At 35.3% G+C, this 24969-nt stretch overlaps 1 protein-coding gene across 1 annotated transcript; it reads right to left on the bottom strand.

The window, feature by feature from the left end:
- Positions 1-6946: 6946 nt before the first annotated feature.
- Positions 6947-24856, bottom strand: LOC112052454 (geranylgeranyl transferase type-1 subunit beta). The gene is made up of 5 exons (XM_024091541.2): positions 24537-24856; positions 23206-23333; positions 15304-15477; positions 11814-11977; positions 6947-11119 (listed from the first exon to the last, which is right to left on the bottom strand). The coding sequence occupies exons 1-5, from the start codon at positions 24644-24646 to the stop codon at positions 10637-10639; spliced, it is 1059 nt and encodes a 352-aa protein (XP_023947309.2). The 5' UTR covers positions 24647-24856; the 3' UTR covers positions 6947-10636.
- Between the last annotated feature and the right edge of the window lie 113 nt (positions 24857-24969).

Raw genomic sequence — 24969 nt, 5'->3', positions numbered from 1 at the left:
TTGAGAATCCTACAATGCACAATCTGAAAAAAAAACTTTCACAACAAGTCCTACAAATACCATAAAATTGAAAATTTGAAAAACCCCCGAAGGTCATGAAATTATTAATTACACCCTCGATCAAGTCATCAATATTCTCTTTCAGTGCGTTTTCATTGAGACATTCGAGTAGATATATTTGCAGACATTCGGTTGTTCTTTCTTTCATCCCCCACAACTTTTAAACGGTTCAACCGATTTTCATCAAACATGTCTAAAAACACTCGCCCGTAAGTCAGTCACCTTTCATACAGAAAAAAACTAAATTGAAACATTTTTTCTTCTTCTTCATCATCTTCATCCGATCGGAAGCTACACACACAGACAGACAGACAGACACGTTAAACTTAAACACCCCTTTTTTGCGTCGGGGATTAATAAAAGAATACCAAGTAGCAATTTTTTTATTCCAAGTACTTACATGTAAAATGCGGTGATAACAAACCACACTTAATATGAGTTAAATTTAATTTTTGTTACAACATTGCGAAGTTTAAAAGGCACGTATTTAATTTACGGAACGGGTCCAAATAATTTTGTAAATTAGCAGTTTTGAATACGTGAGCACGCAGTAACACGCACGCGGGTAGACCGGTGGATCTGTGGTCATATGTACCTACGTACGTATACAACACAATTAAATAATACCTACCCTCATGTTTGAGCCTGTCCTACGAACTATTTTAGTGGAATAGTTTCTGTAATTATAGAACCTCAATTTGGTTGCTAACTTGGAGAACAGGGAGGCTATTCTGTAACGATGTCTTTATCACTTCGACAGTGTGAGGTTCGAACTCGTATCTATCGCTCTCTGTCTATAGTATTGTGTTAGACAAAGACAGAGAATTCGAAACTCTCACTAGTTACACAAAACATCGTTGCTGAATAGCCCTCTAGATCTGTATGGCAGAGAAAAGTAGGTATAAGTTGCTTTGACAAAAGATACCAGAGTAAGTCTTAACAAGCAGAGTGGTGAAGCCGCTGAAACCCATAAAAAACAAACGTCACGCGTCTCCTTGACATTCACATATGCAAACTTTTTTCAATTAATATGTATTTATAAATGTAACCTAACCACCGTGAACGTTACGGACGAATTTGCCAAGCTTATAACCAATTAAGAAAAAAAAAAATAACATGAAATGGCCTCAAACAACCTATACATAAGGGTTGAAAATAGAACCTCCATTTTCAGACTCAGTCAAAAAGCTTTCATTCATAAATGCAGAAACATCTATTACATCATTTAAAAGCGGTATCCATGGATTTTTATTTCACATTTTCATATAAAGAAACCTGAATACGCAATGAGGTGTATCGAAGTGCACCGTTCTGTAAGTCAGTGGGAAACACTTAGCGCTAAATCGCTCCTACCTCGTTTGAGTCACACAGCTCCATGCAGGATTCATTACTTATATACCTACCAAGTACCAGCGGCGAAGAGTTAACGCAAGCCGATTCCCGCCGGTTTACCTTTAAAAACCACACATATTCATTGTTGCACTGTATCTAAATATGAGAAACTGGAGTTTGTATAACGCTATATGAATTTTATACCCATTCCTACTACAATATTTAAGACTAACTGACTAACTAACTTTTGGAATTTGTTAGGGCGGAATTATATTTGTCTGACGTGTCGCGGTATCATACATTTTGTATGCGATACATCAGTAGCCATCACGACAGTCGACATGTTTCAAAACAAACAGACAGAAAACAAAGCCTCAATAGCTCAACGGTAAGAGCGGTCGGACACATCACCGAGGGGTGGTGGTTCGATCCTCACCCTGTTGGTCTATTGTCGTACCCACTCCTAGCACAGTCTTTCCCGACTAGTTAGAGGGGAATGGGAATATTGGTCATATTTTAAAAATATATGGCAAATATTCTTTAATAAAAAAAAAAAGTCAGACAAATATAATTCGGCCTTAGTTATAATATTAAGCATGCTACTATTGAGCAGTTGCTGCTTATTAGCATGTGTATCGAAACATTGCTAATAATGAGCATGCTTATTTCGAGCTTGCTTAAGAATCAACAGTCGTGTGATTTATGATCATGCTACTTGATGCACGGGTGGAAGGGGGCGTGCTTTTAGCGCTTCTGAACAGGTTTGCTTATTGAGTATGCTAGTCGATCAGCATTGCTATTCTGTATTCCCTTCATCTTCATCTCTCCCTGTATAACACGATTACTATAGACAGAGAGCGATAGATACAAATTAGCATGTGTAATTGGAATGCTTGCTTTGAGCATGCTTATTCAGGAGCATGCTTAAAAATAGCGTGCTTATTGCTAGCAAATGTACACTGATAATGAGCAAATGTACATGCTCATATGGAGCATAGTTAATAGCACGTTTTAGCATGCTATTTTAGAGCATGTGTAACAGTACTTTTAGTATAGATTTAACTAATATTCGTTAAATAATATAATATGGAGAAACTGGCTTATCAACAATGTTTAAGTTTTGAATATTAGGTACTTTCACGTAAGATGTAATAAAATGAAATGAAAATACACTTTATTGTACACCATAAAGAAACATACAATATACAAAAAAAATTAAAAAAAAAGAAATGCACAATAGGCGGCCTTATCGCTAAAAAGCGATCTCTTTCAGGCAACCTAAAACATAAAACATAGTTTCCTAGTAGACGTAGACGTAGACGAATAAATAGAGTAGGTACATTAGCTAGTAGGTAGACAATTTCTCGCTCGCTCATGCTGAAGGGACATCCACGTTAATTCCCAGTGCAGCAAGACAAAGTTGTGAGTGACTACGTAGCAATTAGCAGCCTCGCTTATTCCTGGTGACTCGTATCTAATAGTTAACTGCATGTCTTTAGCATATTAACATGTGCCTAACTCGATGTGGAGATCTCTTCTTGAGGATCTGAATAATTATAATTATGCAGTGGTGTAGCGTAAGTTTTCTAGCTAAATTTTTTTATCCTATTCAACTATCTAAGCCCAGGATTCGTGGAACATTTTTACAATAATGAATTCTATCAAATTATTTTTTCGTAAGTAGCTACAACTTGATGAGTCGCTCAACTTTTTTTAACAGACTTCAAAAAAAGGAGGAAATTCTCAATTCGAGAGTATGTTTTTCTTTTTTTGTATGTATGTTACGCGATTACTCGAAGACGCCTGGACCGATTTGAATAATTATTTTTTCCCATTTTTTTCCCTTTTTTTGCACCTTGAACCAGGAAAGTAGAAAATGTGGATTGGATATGAATGCTAAGAAAACCTGCATAATGACAAACAACATAGAGATTCCTACGTCAATCGAATCTCAACCCATCAGCTTTGTTGACGAATACATATATCTCGGGCAGAGAATATCTTTCGAAGAGCAAACTATAGAAGAAGTGGAGAGGAGAATCAAGATTGCGTGGGGAAAATACTGGTCTTTGAAACATGTTTTCAAATCCAAAATCCCTCTACCATTGAAAAAGAAGGCCATGGAAAATACAATATTCCCTACGCTTTTGTATGGGTGTCAAACATGGACACTGACCAAACGAATTATTGACAAAATACAAAAATTCCAAAGAGCGACAGAGCGCAGCATGTTGGGCCTAAAACTCAGCGACCGTCAAAGGAACGTTGACATAAGGAATAGGACAAAACTAATTGATGCTGCAGAACTGGCATGCAAACTAAAATGGCGATGGGCAGGTCACGTGGCGCGCACTAGAGACGGTCGGTGGAGCGAGAGAGTGTTACATTGGTGGCCGCGTGATCACATCCGGCCGCGCGGCAGACCGCACGCTCGTTGGTGAGAGACGATATCGAAGAGGTCGCAGGTCGTACATGGACGAGGCTTGCTGCAGACAGAGAGCGTTGGGTAGCGATGGAGGAGGCCTTTACCCGAAAATGGGTACCCAAATAAAACAATTAGAAAATTATCAACCTACAATAAATATTTATTATTTTAGAATTAAGTTTTGTTAATTTAAGTTAGTTTTAAGTTCTTTATCCTTTTTAATTGTTTGTATTATATTATTTTGTATGTGTGATTTGGGAATAAACGGCTTATTATTATTATTTTTATTTTTTTCCCAGGTCCCATTTCCTCACGTCAGGATCTGATGATGGTATCCTGGAGAAATCGAGAGAAACTTTCAAAAATCGTAATCGGGCCACGTTGGGCAATGAATCGCAGTCATGAACAATACGTACCTTGTGATTGGGTTTGATTAATTTGTATTGATAAGAACGTTCCACCTCGATGGGTTTTGACTATCATTAGAGGTCTGATGATGGAGACGATGGACAGTTAATCGAATTCCTCAACTGTTTACAGTAGCTACCTTGTGATTGGGTTTCTCTAATTTGTACTGATGAGGACTTTCCACCTTTATGGGTTGTACCTGTGACCTGTCATTAGGGATTATAAATTGTAGCGTAACTCGGCGAAACATTTCTTGCCTAGATCTATATCTAGTAAGACTACACTAAAAATGGAAAGCTAAAATTTTTTAATAAAAAGAATTAAACCGACTTCAAAAACATAAAACATACCGACTAAACTAGAAAGCGATAAATAACATCATATTATAATCCTGCTGCTTTGCTGTTGATTACTTACTGATTAATTTGAAGGCGGTGCTAACCCCGTGTCGTGTTAATTTAAGCTGAACTCACAGAATTTTTAAAACATTTTTGCAGTTATTTTTTCCATAAATGCACAGCAATCTTTTTGTAAGAACGGACCGCAATAAATTAGCGAAGCAACTCATTGGTATTAATAGTGGGTGGAATTACGCTGGATGGAAATCCGATATAACCTTAAGGATAGGTTAATGGGGGCAAACCGGAACAAACGATGTCCATTCGTCTCTGTTCGCCGGAGCGTGCAACTGAGGTTCAAATGATTTTGTCGGTAGGATGAATTGGTTTATTTATTTTTTGAAGGTTCTTCCTTTTTCTGGAGTTAAGACTATTAATTTGTTTTATTTGTTAGGAAACAATATTTATAATTGTAATGTTCGCCCTCATTCTGGTGATTTACCTACTTAATCACTAATTTGATCACTCGTTGAATTACTTAAACTTGGTTGATAACTTTATCTACTTACCATAATGATACCGCTGCAACACCGGAATGAGCCCCACTCTCATGAGAGGCTTGTATTTATAGAATAGTCACTGCAATGGTTGGTATATTTACATCGCGTTCGTCACTGGCATGGCCACGTGTCATAGACTGTATCCGGCTGTCAGAATGTTGACAGCATCCGGTAAAACACTAAATTCTTTCATGTCAACAATCTATGCTGTTGACATGCAATACATGTATACTACTCGTACAATAATCATCATCAGCTTATTTAGTAGGAACCTAGTGCCGAATTGCAAGTTAATCGTAGATTCTTAGCTACGTATTATGATATTATATGAGTTTGTTGTGGACTATTCTCGGACCAAGGCACGTATGGAAACTTTAATTTTAAGTTTTCGACTTATTGTTATCATCCTACCGGGAAAGGCTGTTTACAGGACAGGTTGAGATTTTTTTTTTATATTTTAGTTTTTCTTAATCCATAAACGTAGGTACTATATTCAAAATTTCGACAAAAACATTTCGATGCTTGGGAAGTAATGGGATGAGTCCTTATAGGCCGATTCCCGCCGGGTTACCTTTTAAAAATCCATACATACATATACATTATTGTAATGAATATGTATGATACTGATATATGATACTGGAGTTTGAATCATGCGCTATGAATTTTCTTTTCTTTAGGACAGCTTACCTTCGTCGAAATTCCATCCTTCGCCACTGCTACTTACTCAAGGTAAATTAGGAATTATAGCACTCTGAGAACCGAGGACGGACAGACGGATGGCGAAATTATAAGGATTCCTTGTTAACTACTTACGGAACCCTAAAAACCTCGATAATCAAAAATATCGATAAAAAAAGTTCAAAAAGTGAAATGATAAAAGGATATTGTGTTTTATACATATTTATTTTAACTTTATAATATTTACAAAATTTGTATTTTATAATTCTGTTCAAAAAACGAAAATCCTTCAATTTCATAATTTTATTAGATTTCTATCGAGGTATTAAGGAGAATAGGTATATGAATCACGAAAAATAGCGAAAAATGCAACAAAAATATCGCAAAAAAATATTACTAATCTTTCATTTTAAAACAGGCTTTGATATTATTCAGTAATTTTTTTTTATGACCTTGTGATGATACCTTGGCTGAGTTTGTTGTGGGCTCTTCTCGGACCAAGGCGTTTTGGAACCCTCGTAACTTTAATTTTATGTTTTCGACTACAATTACCACCATTAAATTAAATAATGACATACCTCAACATTACAAAAGTGCTTGTAAACTAAGCTTTATCATTATCAACCCATATTCGGCTGCTGAGCTCGAGCCTCATTTCACAATGAGAGCCAATAGTTTACCACGCTGGACGAATGTGGATTGGAAGATTTCATACACGCAGAGAATTAAGAAAAATCTCAGGTATGCAGATTTCCTCACGATGTTTTTCCTTCACCGTTTGAAACACGTGATATTTAATTTCTTAAATTTTCGTAAATATAAAAGTTGCGCGTCTCATCATGATGAAGCTACTCACGGAAAAATAATTTGATAGTAATCATTTGTAAAAATGCTACCCCGATTTTGGACTAGTCATTTCGAAAATGTATTTGGGATTAGGATTCATCTCTTAGGCCTATAGTTCGGACTACTTTAGTTTTTTCGGACTTTACTTTAGTTATTTAGTTGTTCGGACTATTTTAGTCGAGTACGAACAATTTTTGGATTTACCAAAAATCGTTCGTACTCGACTAAAATACTAAAGTAGTCTGTACGGCCTCTTATTCTGTGTTTGTTCGATAAAAACAAAAAGAAAAACAGAAAAAAACAATGCAGCTGTTATATAATAATGATATGGATGATTTATTTCTTCTATACACATTAACATTATTTGCAAAATAGATTTTTTTAGTAGTGGTGGGCTTTTTCGACAAGTCCTTATAAATATTTTTTTGGTATTTATATATAATTTATGTTAGCAAAATAGATTAAAATGCAAACAATAACAATAACAATTTACTCGGACTCAATGAAAAGGCCCGTATAGTCAATCTATACTAAAAAGTTCGTTTGGCTTTGTAGAGGTGAGATGATAGAATAAACACATTTGTGTGTTAGACCAAGAGCCAGCGACAGCAAGACCTTCGTCATTTTAGTGCCTCGACCTCGCGCAGTAACCGAAAGGGGTGTGAAATTGTCCCCCTACTCCTAACAACTTAGCCCGCTACCATCTTAGATTACATCATCACTTACCATCAGGTGAGACTGTAGTCAAGAGCTAACTTGTAAAGAATAATGAAAAAACAGTTGAGGATTTGGATCCCTGAAACCTTATACCTCCCAAGGAAACCACGGCCCAAATTCCATAGTTGGCTCCCATATTTAGTTATGGTACGAGCATGAGCTAAGAAACTTTCAGCTTTTATAAAATGACGAAGGTCTGGGGTCCACAGGCTTTTAAGACAATGTATGTAAGAACGTTATCACTGCAGACACACAATTAGTTTTATATACCACCTGATGGTAAGTGATGATGCAATCTAAGATAGAAGCGGGCTAACTTATTAGGAGGAGAATGAAAATCCACACCCCTTTCGGTTTCTACACGACATCATACCGGAACGATAAATCGCTTGGCGGTACGTCTTTGTCGGTAGGGTAGTAACTAGCTACGGCCAAAGCCTTCCCCCAGCCAGACCTGGATCAATTAAGAAAACCTCAATCGGTCCAGCCGGGGATCGAACCCAGTACCTCCGTCTTGTAAGTCCACTGCGCCTTACCACTAAATCCAAACGGTATATCCAGAATAGATGAACTATAACTTAATCTTAATTCCTTAAGCCGATATCTATAAATTTCTATACACAAGATGGAAAACTGTCGCACCCATCTACATAACAATTTCCACAGAACGTACTAGATGTCACTAGCAATTTCTAGCAACTGCTGCTATTTGTTTTGACTGGAAGAGAAACGTAGAAAGAGTAGTAAATAGACAGAATTAATAAAGCATCTCTCGTATTCACAAAAGAAAAGAACACGTTATGACATTGTGAATAACAAACAAGATTAGAATTGATAAATATGATGGTATAGTTTAATAAGTCAGCACTTTACTATGCAAACTAATTTCACTATTGAAGATAGATTTTTTTATATCCTGTCTGTCTCCCTAGCGGCACTCCAATCATCCGTTTATAAGATTCTTCTACATTGACAGTACCGTAGACAGAGAAGTCAATATAATTGATTGACGTACCGTTTTAAGTGAAAAGATATACGATTTAATCATCTTAAAACACTACACTGAACTGCTATTGGAACATTGTTTTAAACTGTTTTGGTTACTTATAATTATACATTATTTTTTGTTCACAATTGTCTATTTTGATTCGGACCATCGATAAGATCATGCGTCATGACTCTAAATATAGCATCGCCTTGTCGTATTTTTGGAGTCCACGCATAATTTTTTCTGTGTTTGAGGAAATGCGGTGGATGCTTTATATTTGTCTATACACTTATCTGTCTACGGACAGTACACAAATCCGCCATCTTTAACTAAAATCACAAGTAAAAATACATGCTATCCTTTTCTACTGCAACAATATGTAAAGGATAGCATTATTTTTTTTTTTAAAACAGAAATTTACGTAACAGCCGAATTGACGCTTATGTGGTGACTACTTTTACTGTACATAACATTTTTTTTAGTAAGTGACTGTTGAAGAATGACATTATTTTCTTAATTAATAAGGACATTGTATAGTGAATAGGTAAATGCCTATAAAGACCAACTTTCATTCGTTTTGCGTCCCTTACATAACCTATTTGCGTGTCATTAATTAGATACTTAACAATATGTCTCTATATTAAAATTTGTGCAATAATTTCATAAATGCCTAACTACTCTGCTTTATATTTTATAGATATCAAAATTAGCCCTGATTACTAATTTATCAAAAAAAATCGTAAAATTGAAAAGTTTATTACCTAAATTTTGATTTTAATTTTGGTTGTACATTGAATTCATCTGGCATAATCAAGCCGCCGCCATGTTGATTTTCTAACTGAATACAAATCAAAATGGCGCCGGGTCAATTATGCCAGTTTCGATACAAAAAAGTTCGAACCCTTTTTAAAAAAGTAAAACGCCAATATACAACGACATGGCACCACATGAGATTTAAAATTGTACTATTTCCTAATTCTGATATAACATCGTTGTTCAAACATTAGATTTCATAGACAGCATTAACTTACTTAGCACCGGTTATTCATAAAATTGATTTAAGTACTAACAATTAAATAAACGATTACGGTTTTGTTTTAAATATTGGCAGCGATTTGAAACTTTGGAAAATAAAGTTAAATACGTATACGTAAAGTTCGTCAATTTCTTATTTATTTAATAAGAAAAAAGCTATCTCATTAAAAAAGCGAAGAATCGAAATTGAGCGAAAAGTAGTAAAAGTTGAAATATAAAGAGGAAAAGCACTGCATATTTTTCTAGTTTCGCTTCTACATTCTTCTTTCTTCATCGCTTCTATATATTTCTGGTTTAAGCATCGTTTTTTTTTTGCATCATTATCTTTGTTGGTTTTTGTTAATTGTTTGGCATTACCCGAACTGTTAACTTTTTGTTAACTGATTGGCATTACCCGAACTGTTAACTTTTTGATAACTGTTTGGCATCATCCGAACGGTTAACTTTTTGTTAACTGTTTGGCATTACCCGAACTGTTAACTTTTGATAACTGTTTGGCATTACCCGAACTGTTAACTTTTTGTTAACTTTTGAGCATTACCCGAAGCACCACGGTATTACCGTGGTACTCGGGTACTGCCAAAAGCATATGCCAATAAAGCACAGATTATTGGACTAGGTGTTTCAGACTTCGAATGTTTTTAATTGGCATTTGCTATATAGGACTGTAGTAGTTGTGGTTTAAACAAAACATTTAGACTTTCGCTGGGCAAGTTATTAACAAATAATTATACAATAGAAAGTAGGATTTTCCATAGAATACCTGTTGTACAAATTATCTGGCGGAAATAAGAAACCTTTCATTATTTACATAGATACATAGCGACTTCATGCTGTGTGTTGCATTATATAAAAAAATTGACGAACTTTAAGGGCCCGCGCACACAGAAATAATTACAGTTTGTCTCTTTAAAGTTGCAAATATGACACAAATTCTGTCTGTCTTCACAAGCTCTAATAACACAACTGTTCAAGGCCAAACAACTTAACTAAAATTTTTCAAAATGGCAACAACGTGTTTGTCTAATTTTAAACGTCCGTTTGACTTTGAAATATAGTGGGAAGACACAAGCAAAAGTGGGGAATTGGGATACTTTGTTTCCCCAATTTGGGTAATGTTTCGATTTCTGGTAAATTAGTAAAATAGGTATAGGCAATACTATTGGTCTGTCATTCATAACACATATCACAAAGTCAAACAGAATCCCGTAGTAGAATTAACTTTACCAGACTAGTAATTGATATAAAGCTATGACTCACAAGCCCACTTCTCGTGCAACGTTTTCAAATGGTCGTGCGCCCGTTTGGTTATATTCAAAGTCGGCACGATTTCCAGTAAACCGTTCTCACCTATCAAACTTAGTCCAGCCAATCCCAGATAAGTGTGCATCGGATCCGTACAAGTGTCCGGCCATTTTGAAAAACCACCGACAACACAATCCTGAGTTTCGTATACATAACTCCTATTATTGGCATAGTTCGTTAGGTGTAAGGAGTCCAAAATTTTCAATGAAGCCCCAACCCAAAAACTGTAACAAGTGTCCACTGGTTTGTTGGGCCTGCCTTGGAAACCGTCTATCTGTCTGTATAAAAGCCAGCGTTTTAGGCCTTCTATCTGGTCCAGAGTTAGTTTGTCCAGCTGGTTTGTTAGACTAAGTGTTGCCAGCGCACAGTATGTGGTACCACCGTGTGATTCTAGTTCTGGGCACTGCGCGATTCCATAGTCGTAACTCTGAAACGAGGATTATGATATATCACACAGAATTTATTTGGCTTTGTTGGTTTTTTTGCAAGCTTTGTTTTGCGTTTATTAAGCAAATTTATATTTAATTATTTATTTATGTAAAGCAGAATCACACAGGGGGCGATGGAACGAGCAATGCTCGGAATATCTCTGCGTGATCGAATCAGAAATGAGGAGATCCAAAGAAGAACTATAGTCAGCGACATAAAAACATCGTGTGTGAAGTCTGCCAATCCGCATTGGGCCAGCGTGGTGAACTATTGGCCTAACCCCTTTCATTCTGAGAGGAGACTCCAGCTCAGCAGTGAGCCGAATTGGGCTTTTCATCCCGGAAAATTCCATGAATCCCGAGGGATTTGGAAAAACGAAATTTTTCATCCTGGAAAAATCCATAATTCCCGAGGGATTTGAGAAATTCTTGCGGACTAATCGTGGGCGTACGCTAGTTATAATATAAACTAGTTATAAACTAGTTAAGCCAATAGTTCATTACGTTGGCCCAATGCGGATTGGCAGACTCACACACGCAGAGAATTTGTTGTTTTTGCCTATGTGTTAATCCAGAGTAAAATCATATTTCCATTTTAAATTTCAGCCAAATCGGTTCAGTAGTTGCAGCGTTAAAGAAAAACAAACATCCATACAAACTTTCGCGTTTATAATATTAGTAGGATTAACTTACTATAGATTTAATTATATATTCCGTTGCCCGTTTAATGTTGAACCCCGACCAATCGTTAAGTATGTAGCTAATGCAAGCGGCACAGTATACGAAGCGCATGTCAGATTCGCAGCCGGACAGCGTTGCTGAGAAGTTTCCTTCTTCTGTTTGTAGCGCTTTTACACCTGAAAATATAAAAGTTGAGGTTAATTCAAATAAAACTTTTTTATCGCCTGAATTTTATCGTCCATCATCGCATGTAGTTTCACAGCCGGCAGTGGAATTAATACCCTATTTCATATTTCATCTATATTAATCTATACCTACTAATATTATAAAACTGAAGAGTTTGTTTGTTTGTTTGATTGATTGAACGCGCTAATCTCAGGAACTACTGGTCTGATTTTAATAATAATAATAATAATAATAATTTATTTATTCATCAGAAAGCAGGTTTACAAAGATTACTTAAATATAATAAGACCCTGATACTCTCTACCATAATAATTTGGTGTATGAAAAATTTAAATAGACTATGTATAATCCTAATTTAAAAGCAAACAAATAAAAAAGAAAACATATGTAATAAATAGCTTATACAATTTAACATTTTAAGATTCAATGATTATGACAAATGTAACTCAAAACTACTGTGACAGATAAAATAAAATAATAGTCATAATATATACTGTCAAAATTATTAAACCTTGTTAAATTTAGTGCAAAGTCAAGTAATTATTACCAGTGAAATGTTAAAATGTCAATTAAAATTATGTCAAACACACATGTCAATTAAAATTATGTCAAAATATTTATCATACGTCAAAAAAAAAAAAAAAAAGAATTTCATTAAAATTTGTAATTTAAATATTCATTTAAGTTATAGAAACATTTATCCATAAGCATTTTAGAAACCTTACTCTTGAAACTATTTACATTGTCAATCTTATAGATATCTGGTAGTTTGTTATATATTGAAATTGCACTACAATGTACACTCTTAGCGAACATGTCAAGCCTTTTTGGTGGCATTATTAGCTTATCTTTTCTTCTTCGCCTAACATCACTTAACTCATTGTAACTTTTAAAATATTAGGATATCTTTTAACTAGTAATAATATTTCTAATATATACAAACAAGGCAGAGGGAGAACATTGAACCTTTTAAATAAAGGTCTACATGAGTCAAGCGTGTGCAAGCCACATAAGGCCCTCAAACAAGCCTTTTGCTTAACGAACACAGTGTTTATAAGTACGGAGTTTCCCCATAAGATGATTCCATACCTCAGCAGTGAAGAAACATATCCATTATATGCCAACAAAGCTGTTTTGTAACTGTTGGTTTGATATAATCTTCTAAGAACAAATACAAATCTATCCAACTTGGCGCATAATTGTTCGATGTGGGATTTCCAATTGCAATATTTATCAGTTATTATCCCCAAGAAAGTTGTAGTTTCTACTTCATTTATAGAAGACCCTTTATAACTAATTTTGAAATTTGAGGATATGTTGTTATATGGCATACATTGAATAAATTTTGTTTTCTGCATGTTGACTGACAAATTATTTCTGTCTAACCATTGGATAACTTTTGATAAAGCATCGTTACATTCAAACTCAATAGTTGATCTATCCTTGCCAGTAACGACAATAGTTGTATCATCAGCATACATAATGCATTTGTGTTTGATGACATTCGGGAGGTCATTTATATACAAAATAAATAATAAAGGACCTAGGATACTGCCTTGAGGAACACCATATGGATTTTGAATTTTAAAATTTGATCGGTATGTATTACATCGAAAATTATTTGTATTTAAAATTTCAACACATTGCATTCTATTGCTAAGGTAACTTTCCAACCACTGTAAACATTTTCCTCTAATACCATACTTTTCCAATTTATTTAGAAGCGTTTTATGACAAACTAGATCAAATGCTCTGGTCATATCTAGAAAGATACATACAACCGACTCCTTCGCATTAAGGTTCTCTGTGATAACTTTGTTAAGATTATAGCAGGCTAGTGTAGTACTGCAATTCTTTCTAAAGCCATATTGCTCATCTTTTAGTATGTTGCAGTGTGATATAAAACTAAATAGTTTATTGTGCATAATTTTTTCTAAAACTTTTGAGAGTACAGGTATTAGAGTTATAGGACGGTAGTTTTTTATATCACTTTTATCGTCTTTTTTGTATACTGGCTTTACAATTGACAACTTGAGTTTTTCTGGAAACACACCTTCCACAAAAGATAGATTTATAATATGCATAAGTGGCGGTGCCAAATAAGCAGCACAGCGTTTTAGAAGTCTAGTATTTAAGTTGTCATATCCCGTTGAGTTCGTCATATTTAGTCCTAAAATTGTTTTATATACATCGTCTATGTTTGTTGGCGTCAGATACAGTGTTTTATGATTACTATTTATGTCACAAGTCAAATTTTGTTTATAATCAACATCATTAGATTTATTGCTAATGTCCAGAAAGAAGTTATTAAAAACTTGTGTAATTATACTTGGGGTGGAATAAGTAATGCCCTGATATTTAACATTACTTATTTCTCTATTCGATATTTTAGATTCAAAACTGTTATTAATTATATCCCAAGACGCTTTGGACTTATTCTTAGATCTCGCTATAAACTTTTTATTAGTAATTGCTTGTGATTTTTCAATACAACTTTTAAGTAGTCGCGAATATTTCATATACTTTGTTTGATTTATATGTTTATTGTCTGGTGATTGTAAAAATTTCAAATATAGACGACGCTTATTTATACAGCACCTTTTTATACCCTTAGATAGCCATCTGTTTTTAATTTCTTTATTTACAATTTTAACATTAATTTCAGGAAAGCACAGTGCATGAAAAAGAGTCAAAAGTTCGTGTAGTTGGCTAAATTCTTTCAGTGTTAGATAGCCCATTTATCGAGGAAGGCTATAGGCTATATATTATCCCCGTATACCCACGGGAACGGGAACAACGCGGGTGAATCCGCGCGGCGTCAGCTGGTATATCATATTGGCCTCGACTGCTCATCGCGGTTTCGTAAAACCACACGATTTCTTGTTTGCTTTTTCTCCTTGTATCTATCAGAAACAGTCTCTGGACCATAATCCAATGATAAAAGCTTACCACGTGCGAACGACACGCTCACTGTTGAGCACAAGTATCCTCTCAGAATGAGAGGGGTTAGGCTTTAGTCCACCACGCTGGCCTAATCCGGATTGGCAGACTTCACACACATAGAGAATTAAGAAAATTATAGGTATGCAGTATTCCTCACAATGTTTTTCATTTGAGACACGTGATAATAAATTTCTTAAAATGCGCACAACTGAAAAGTTGACAGTCCATTCCCCGGATCGGATGCGAATCAACGTCCTCCGAATCGAAGGCAAAGGTCATATCCACTAGGATCATGTCTCAATGTGATGTCTCTTATTTTTTCGTGATTGTAGTTATATGAGCATAATGTAATAGAGCAATATATTTAGATCACCTTCTATTAAAGCTTGCCTATTAAGTCTGGAGAGGTCATCGCCCAATGCCAACAGTATGCACAGTCCAGTGTACGTCATAGCCAAGTGCCCGCAGCGGTAGTGGTTCTGTTCCGAGTCAAACTCTATGTTCACCGTTGACGAGCCTTGGAAACCACATGCCGACATGTCACCATCTGCAATTAAAAAAAAAACACATAATAAAACCTACTGCCCCAACATACCTACATTATATTTACGCCTCGCGGTTTAACCCGCTAAAGGAGATGGTCCATTTCAGGTCCACTCTTGTACCCCGTATCATTAAAATTTTAAAAAATATAGGATATTTGTTAAAGTTTAAATAAGTGAATAGATGTAACTAAATAAAAAGAAATAAATAATATTAAAACCCAAGGTTTTGAATTATATCAAGATGGCGCCCTTAAAGCAACTATGACATGACATTTGACAGCAAACGTCAAAACGACTATTGCGTTGAAAACGTCATCAATCCGCCATTGTTACCCATATTAGTGTTGCTTTTCTTGGGAGATAATGAATATTATTTCGAAAAAATTAAAGTAAATTCGTTGATTTGTATAATCGAAAATAGTTAAGTTTTATTTTCTATTATTTCCGCCAGGGTACAGTGACTGATCCTGGGCTCCATACAATTTCGGACCATCTCCTTTCTGTACCCGTGGGTAATGGGTAAAGCTTATTCTCATTAATGACGTGGGTTTCTGTTGGTAAGAGTTCTCAGTATCGATTCACTGTTGTGCACGAGTCTCCTCTCAGAATGAGAGGGGTAAGGCTAATAGCCCACCACCCTGGTGCAATGCGAATTGGCAGACTTTACATACGTAGAGAATTAAGAAAATTCCCAGGTATGCAGGTTTCCGGCAATGGAACGGAAAGCTCGGAGTCTCTGCGTGATCGAATCAGAAATGAGGAGATCCGTAGATAAAAAAAAGTCACCGACATAGCTCAGCTAGTTACGAAGCTGAAGTGGCAATGGTCGGGGCGTATAATTCGAAGAGCCTATGGACGTTGAGGTCATAAGGTGTTGGAATGGCGACCCCGCAATATAAAACGCATTGTTGATCGACAGGTGGACAGAAGACATTAAGCGAGTCGCAGGGATTCGCTGGATGCAGGCGGCTCAGGATTAATAGTGATGTTGGGAAGTACCTACTATAGGCGTATGTTCTGCAGTGGACGTCCATCGGCTGATATAAAGATGATGTAGATTGTAGGTAGGTTGTAGATATTTCACACCAATAAAAGATAGAATGATTTCACCCTGACAAAGCCAGGTCTATTCATAGTCACGGTCAAGCGGAAACATCATTTTGCAACATCAATTATTACATAAATAATTGTATACTAATATAGAATAGGTACTATTCAATTATGTTGCAACGACCTTGACTTTTTTCTAAGCAAGGTCCGTGTTTTGTGTAGGTAATGTACTGTACAAGAGGGCAGGTTTGAAGCGAGACAAAACCTCGTTGATGTAAAAACTCAACGACCTTAGAGCGAGATTATAGCTGTATGTTTAGGTGCATGCACTTGAATTAATTTTATAAAATCTTGTTTTTGATAAATAAAATAAACAGTTGGGCATTTTACTGCCTTTGCAATGATTTTACTTAAGACTTTCGAGAAAATTTGTTCATTGTTAACTAATCTACACTAATGCTATAAATATAAATGCATTTGTTAGTGAACCAATTTTGAAAAAAAAACTTATGAATAGCCACGTTATAGGTATATGAGTCTGCTATATTTTATCCCATGTTCATTCCCACCCACGGTTACGGGAACTACGCTGGTGAAACTGAGAGACGGTTGCCAGTTTTTTCCAAATAGACTCGTTTCTTGTTTTGGTCATTTCCTTCTACTAATTGGTTGAAGAAACTGGCTGGAAGTACCCCTTTGATTTTTTTATTGTAATATAATTTTTCTTACTATAAATTATACCGTATAATTTCTTACAATAATGCTACTTAATTTTGCTTATCATTAACCGTACCATAAAAAAAGATTGTTAAATGTAAGCATATTGTAGCTATGCAGTAAACGTCATCGCGACACAATAGGTAGGTAAGCAGGTGAACCATCTGTATAAATATCACATTCTATGCATTAGGTATTGTAGATATTTATACATGGCGATATTTATACTTGATCGACTTCAGATAGCGGGCCATCATTCATAATATAATCATTATATAATTAAAAAAAATATATCTTTATTTCTACATTATACCACACTTCACAATTATTTCAGAACAATAATTTGCGACATGTGGCATAACCTTGAAAAAGGTTCAGCTCAACATATTGATTACCATATACTACCCATAAGCAAAAATCATACAGCGCTGATTTTCAGCTGGGACCCGATCGAAGTGCCTTAACCACTGTACTGATTGCACTTTGGTGCTAATGCAGATGTAGGTACACAAATCTAATAGGTATGTACATACGTAGCAACGTATGCATCGACAGATCCGCATTGTCAGCATCGGACCGATACGTACGATGTGGATGTGGCTTCACCATACTGCTTGTAAAGACTCATTCTGTTTTATCTTTATTCTGTGGTCATTATCTACTTTTGTAAATAAATTTTAGGGATGCACCGATTTGGTACCATATCAATTTAGTTATTTTATTTAACGGTTAGGTTATCGGGCGTTAGGCAGGTTAGTGATTGTTAATAAACCAGTTTGCTTACCCTTAACTGATCACAATGATCAGACAATGGTCAGATGACAATGATTGGTGAAAAAACTAATTCTCCCAGTGTCAAGATTGCTATTTAAAATAATAAACTGACCCTGATTTAATACTGAGAATATTGTTCTAGTAAACAATATGTCTACTAATACAATAGCCGACACCAGTGATTTTGATAGCGTGAATTTCGGAACCTTCAATGATGTTCAGCACGTAAATTAAGGAAGTAACATAGATTTATAACACTTAGATAGTGTGTAGTCGCAGGATTTGTAAGCAGTTTCATGTGCCCCGAAATGAGAGCCCTTGACGCATCGCTACGCTACGATAAGTACGCTTGTGTGCGTGTCGGCGAGGGTAATTAGCTTAGCTCTCGCTCACATTGTCTTAGAAGTGGCTTACGTTCGGAGTGAAAAATTTAAGTAATTAGTCTAAGGGTAGTAGGTATTTCTTGTCAAGCTGCAATGCTGTTTACAGACAAGGGGGCATTCCTAACACAATTATTGCTTCTTTGCTATTCAGCATCGAAATCCAGGTAACATTTGTAGCAAAATTACTTATAACTGTTTGAAAATTCAGGAAGCATTCCCAATAAACTTATAAATTCAGTGCTGATCAGCACATGCATTAGGATAGAAATTGAGGACACGTTCATAGTAAAATTATTATTATTACTACATTGCTCTTCAACGCTGTTGATTCAATGCGTAGATATGATTATATGAATAGGTAATACAATAACTGACACACATTTGTATCTGGTATATTATACTCTATAACCAACTTAGTAAATTCTATGATAAACTATCTACTTGTGAAAACCGCTTTTTTATTCAGGCTTTTTTTTATTATAATAGTGACAAACTCGCTATACTGTACAACACAGTGATCACTCAATCTCATTCTTAAATAAAAGTTATATTTAGGACAAGGAAAATAACATACGTATAGATATTTGTGCTCTACAGCAAAATATTTAATCGAAACCAATATTTGTCACAAACAAGTGATCGACAGGTAAACGACCTCTAAAGGTATTCTCGCCAGGTAAGTTTTTTATATGAGAAAGGTACAAAAATACAACAGCTATTCCATACTAAGATATAAATGCGAAAGTAAATCTGCAGGCCTGTCTGTTCGTCTTTTAAATTTTCACGAATAAACCGCACAACCGTTTTTGATGAATCATCATTTTTTTTTATTCTTTACAAGTTAGCCCTTGAATACAATCTCACCTGATGGTAAGTGAAGATGCAGTCTAAGATGGAAGCGGACTAACTTGTTAGGAGGAGGATGAAAATCCACACCCCTTTCGGTTTCTACACGGCATCGTACCGGTACGCTAAATCGCTTGGCGGTACCTCTTTGCCGGTAGGGTGGTGTAACTAGCCCCGGCCGAAGCCTCTCACCAGCCAGACCTGGACAAATTAAGAAAATCTCAATCTGCCCAGCCGGGGAAAACAACCCATATTCAGCTCACTATTGACTACGAGTCTCCTATTAGAATAAAAGGGGTTAGTATAGGCCTTAGTCCATCAGGCTCAATACGGATTGGCAGACTTGACACACGTAGAGAAAGAAAATTCTCAGGTATGCAGGTTTCCTCACGATGTTTTTCCTTCACCTTTTGAGACACGTGATATTTAATTTCCTAAAATGCATATCAGCTGTAAAAGTTGGAGGTGCATACCCATGACCGGATTCGAACCTACGCACTCCGAATCGAAGGCAGAGGCCATATCCACTGAGCTATCACGTCTCTTATGAAGTCTTTGATGAATATTGGTAATAGAAATCAAGACATAGACTATTTTTTGTGGCAAAAATTTGTATGTATACTTAGTATCAATCATTAAAATGTAAAGTGTAATGGTAATGGGGTTAAAAAGGATGAAGGTATACTACGAAATACGAAATCGCGAAGTTCAGCTAATTAGTTATTAACTGCTTTGAGCTACTCGCAAATAAATCACGGCTAATATACATATTTGCACATAGCAAGAGACCGGTCCCTAAAACAAAACTAGACGTAAATAATTTTAACGATACCTAATACTCATAAAATGCTTTTCGTTATATGCCACGATTTTAAACACTATTTACATTTATTCTGTACTATTTTAGAATTTAAACTATCGTGAGTGTTATTCATATTCATTGATTATGAAACACGGCTAAAACTCACGTGATATTACGTCGGAGTATGCCCGACTAGTTTCGAACCCATACGGGGCCCTTAGTCATGAGCTGGTTCTTGCATCGTGGCACGATCCGACTCCGACGTAATATCACGTGAGTTTTAGCCGTGTTTCATAATCAATTAATATTCTGTACTAATTGACGCAGCGCAGTTTCACTCGCGTGGTTCCCGTTCCCGTAGTAACACGGGGATAATACATAGTGTTTTTCAGATAGCATGAGTACGGTGACAGTTGCCTTATGACGTTCATACGTACTATTATGGTAAATCGCGGCAAACTTTCAAGAATGAAACGAATTGTTACCATACCCATGCTATCTGAAAAACACTAAGCGTGTAGCTTTTGTCGATAAATGAGCTATCTAACACTGAAAGATTTTTTAAATCGAACCAGTAGTTCCTGAGATTAGCGCGTTCAAGCAAACAAACAAACTCTTCAGTTTTATAATATTAGTATAGATTGGTAAAACAACGATTTTAACTTTATTACTCATTAAATGTTCTTCGTTATATGCCACGGGTTTAAACACAATAATAATATTTATTTATTTATTTTGTATTGTTATCTTTAATGCATACTTGGCAGTGTCTCGTAAATCTTATTATTTATATGATACATACAAAATATAGGTAAATTGCATATATGTGATAAGATAGCGGGAGCCCATGACTTCGTCTGAATGAAATATAATGTAGACATACTCGTTCGTAATTTATTTGCTGCTATGTAACTTTAATTTTAAGTTTTCGACTATTATTACCACCATTAGATTAAATTAAATTATGATATAATCCTGACCTTTCAAAAGTGCTTGTAAACTAAGCCTATTTTAATAGAGAACAAAACTGAGACGAACAAAGGCGGCCAGTTGACCGTATTTTATTATGTCGCATAGTAAACAACGTAAGTTATTTAAAAAAATAATACCTAAATATACTCGAACAAATACATAGTTCCGACCCCGCACCAGTAAGCGCAGTGTTGGCCGACCCCCCACCAGGTGAGACGACATCAAGCGAGTCGCAGAGATTCGTTGGATGCAGGTGGCTCAGTATCGTGATGTTTGGAAGTCCCTACAAAAGGCCTATGTCCTGCAATGGACGTCCATCGGCTGATATGATGACGATGATGATATACAATGTCGAGTTGTATGTTTAGGAACTTTATATGCAATAATATATAATGGAATTAAACACAAAATTCATGTGTGCTCTTAGTCGAGTAGCTAAATTCGGCTCAATTTTTGCGGTGATTTTGTAGGCACGTAACATGTCTATGGTATAAAATGTCTTTTTTTTATTCTTTACAAGTTAGCCCTTGACTACAATCTCACCTGATGGTAATTGTTATAGTATGCGCATTATCATCTGAGTCGTCCGGTCATCAAAGTCAAAAAAGATAGGAATGTGCAGCGCGCCTACCTGCGCACCCTAATTATCGATAAACGGCTACCTGCGCACGTGCTAATGATGAGTCAATAATGATTTGGACGATTCTGATTGGTCGGTTTCTAATGTAATTGCATTGCGTATTTTTTTTGCTATAAATGTGTTTACTGCAATTAAATAAATACATTCATGTGTTACTCGTTGCGCACTATGGATACTAATATATAATAAATTTGGCAGAAGACGAAGATTCTGATGATGAAGACTCAGATGAAGATTAATTTTATTTAGTTAATAATTATATAATATGAAATATGTATTATATTAAATCAAATATTGTTAATTTTTTTAATTTTGTGAACAAGATACGATAATAAACTTTACTTATCGATAATATGTCTTTCATTGTTACACCCTTCACTAGACGGCTCCATAAGACCCATAAGTGCAAGCGAGATAGATATAGAGAAATGATTTATGGCCCTAAGACTCAGTTGTTAATGCTATTAGTATAATTGTTAACGATGGGCTAACTTGTTAGGAGGATGAAAATCCACACCCCTTACGGTTTCTACACGACATCGTACCGGAACGCTAAATCGCTCAGCGGTACGTCTTTATCGGTAGGGTGGTAACTAGCCACGGCCGAAGCCTCCCACCAGCCAGACCTGGACCAATTAAGAAAACCTCAATCGGCCCAGCCGGGGATCGAACCCAGTACCTCCGTCTTGTAAATCCACCGCGCATACCACTGCGCCACGGAGGTCGTCAGAATATCGTTGATATTATAAGTATAATTATGTTGATTGTTCCAATATACAATTCATAATCCTGCTACATAAAATACAAATGCTACTGTATAACAAAGCTTAAACTCAAATATCTTATTTGATTATAATTCACGTTTAAAAATGTAGTAGTTAATACATGGGTCTTAATATATGTATTTCCTTATATAATCACAGCTTTAAACATAGCAATTTAACGTGAATCCTCTATAACAAAATGCTTATCATCTTGTACAATAATAACCATTTAATTAACTAATGCACACAAAATGCTATGATAAGAAACAGTAGGGCATGTTTTATTTACTATAAATACAATAAAAACTTAATGCAATGCTATAAACTTTACAATCCTGACATAGTATTTTATTATTACATAGCTTTGTGACCTTCACTAGAGTAAGGAAATAAAGCAAGCCAACCATAACTCTGTTTGTGTGAGATTGTTTTTCACAAATCCCACTGGAACTATGGATTTTACCGGGATAAAAGTAGCCTATTTTCTGATCAAAAGTCCCATTTATCATTCATTATCATTACAAAATTTCATCTAAATCAGTTCTGTCTGTCCCCATTTCAAGGCTAAATCACTAGCCTTGAAATGGGGACAGACAGACTTACTTTTGCATTTATAATATTAGTATGGAAGTATGGATGGATGTATTAAAGGATGTCTGTGACTTTTGGGTCGCATTTACATTTTTTAATAAAGGTAGAGGCAAATTTGATTAAACTAACATATGTAAGCCATTTCCACTATTCAGGCTACCAAAATTTAAAAAAAAAATCAATAGACTTACTCTGTTTATTAGGATGAACCTGCAGTCTATACAGCCATTCAATTATCCTAGACTGCTGCTCTATTGACACAGATGATATTGATCCAAGTACATCTAATCCTGATACAGAGAAATATGCTATGGTCACCCTATAAAAGATAAAAAAAATTGAATCATTACCAAAGAAATAAATAAATTATCTAATTTATAGTCAACTCAAGTGTTTACTCTCTTACTAACCAATATATTTTATGTCTACTATAAACTACTCAAAACCTCAACCTGGAAAAAGTTGATTCTTGATAAATTTTTTCAACATTGAGCTTGTTTGGCGCTACAAAAGCCAAATGAAATAGAAAATTGAAGTCCTTTTGTGGCCTTTCAGTAATAACTGCCAACTAACTCATATGTGAAACCTGCATACCAGATAATTTTCTTAATTCTCTGCGTATGTGACCTCTGCCAATCCGCATCGGGCCAGCATGGTGGACTATTGGCCTAACCCCTCTCATGTTGAGAGGAGACTCGAGCTCAGCACTGAGCGGAATATGGGTTGATAACAATGTAATAACTAGTTCATGGAATCAGTGTCATGTACATCATAGATGCAAAAACTCACTGATTACCCTGACAAAGCCATTGGCTTGGCGCCATCTTCAAAGTGATCAGAAGGTAGCACACAAGTTGTGTAATCTACATGTATTGCCTTCCCTAGTTAAAAACTGTGCAAACTCATTATTGCAACAGGACATACAACTTAATATGCTCTAGTCTGAAAGAAGCCCATAACAAACATGTTTTGTTATTAATTATTATCATTTTACAATATTTCACTGAATGCTTAGTAATATCTACAAATCTATATACAGCAATTCAGTGCTTTTTTGTCTATGTTTTTATTTTAGTCTTTCCTCCCTCAAGCCCAGCCCAAGGACATTTACAAGCGCTGAACCTATCAACCAGTAATTTTGTTCCTTTTTTAAAAATCATATATACAAATTCCACATTTATAAAACATAGGCAACACCAAGGCCCCACAGTTACTTTTCAGTGAGTTTTACGTAGGAATTGTTTTTGAATTTTATTCTATTGCATATAAAGTTCCAATATACTGCAATTTATAATTAAAATCCTGCAGTTGTAATGATTATTTTCAAAGCATAGAGATAAGTAAATATTATACATGAATACATTTTGATATAAACTTCTCTGTAATATAATAAAGTGAGAGATCATAGCAAACATAAATTTTAAATTTAGAACTCATTATTATTCATACAAGAACATTCGTATTCATACTCGCAATACCACAGTAATGATAAAAAAATATTTAATTTAGGGAATTCCGTTACCTGGTTGTATCGTGAGATGATAGAGATGATGGTAGCACATTCAAAAACCTCATAAAATATTTAACGTGCTGCCTGTGAGCCAAATTTTTATTCTCCTCATTATTCATCATTTCCAAAGATTTGTTGTTCTGGTAAACAAATAAAATGTTTTTTTTTTAACTTTGCGCGCACTACTTTCAATTTATTTTGTAAGCACCTTTAATTATTTTTTTGGAAAAATATTAAGTGATTTTATTTTAAACTAGAATTTACAGCCGGTTTTTTTAATAAATCTTATTTAAAACTGAATGAAAAATATGTGAATAGCACAAAGGTACAATGATGAATGAATGTCAAAATCAAATTATCAATGTCATTGTCAAAATCAAATATCAATTTAAATCTGCTTTCATGCATTCATTAAGCGGGACATACATCACTTAATTTTAACCGA

The sequence above is a fragment of the Bicyclus anynana genome, chromosome 17, assembly GCF_947172395.1.
Source record: "Bicyclus anynana chromosome 17, ilBicAnyn1.1, whole genome shotgun sequence".
In the NCBI taxonomy this organism is placed as follows: Eukaryota; Metazoa; Arthropoda; class Insecta; order Lepidoptera; family Nymphalidae; genus Bicyclus; species Bicyclus anynana.
Note: the sequence above shows the minus strand (reverse complement) of the source record. Positions and strands in the feature narration are given on the sequence as shown.

Bases quoted from the DNA above. Each gene is read 5' to 3' on its own strand.
- LOC112052454 (XM_024091541.2), bottom strand. From the start codon at position 24,646: ATGATGAATAATGAGGAGAATAAAAATTTGGCTCACAGGCAGCACGTT. The intron at 23,334-24,536 runs GTAACGGAATTC...TATCTTTTATAG, and splicing joins TCATCTCACGATACAACCAG to GGTGACCATAGCATATTTCT. The intron at 15,478-23,205 runs GTAAGTCTATTG...TTTTAATTGCAG, and splicing joins GGTTCATCCTAATAAACAGA to ATGGTGACATGTCGGCATGT.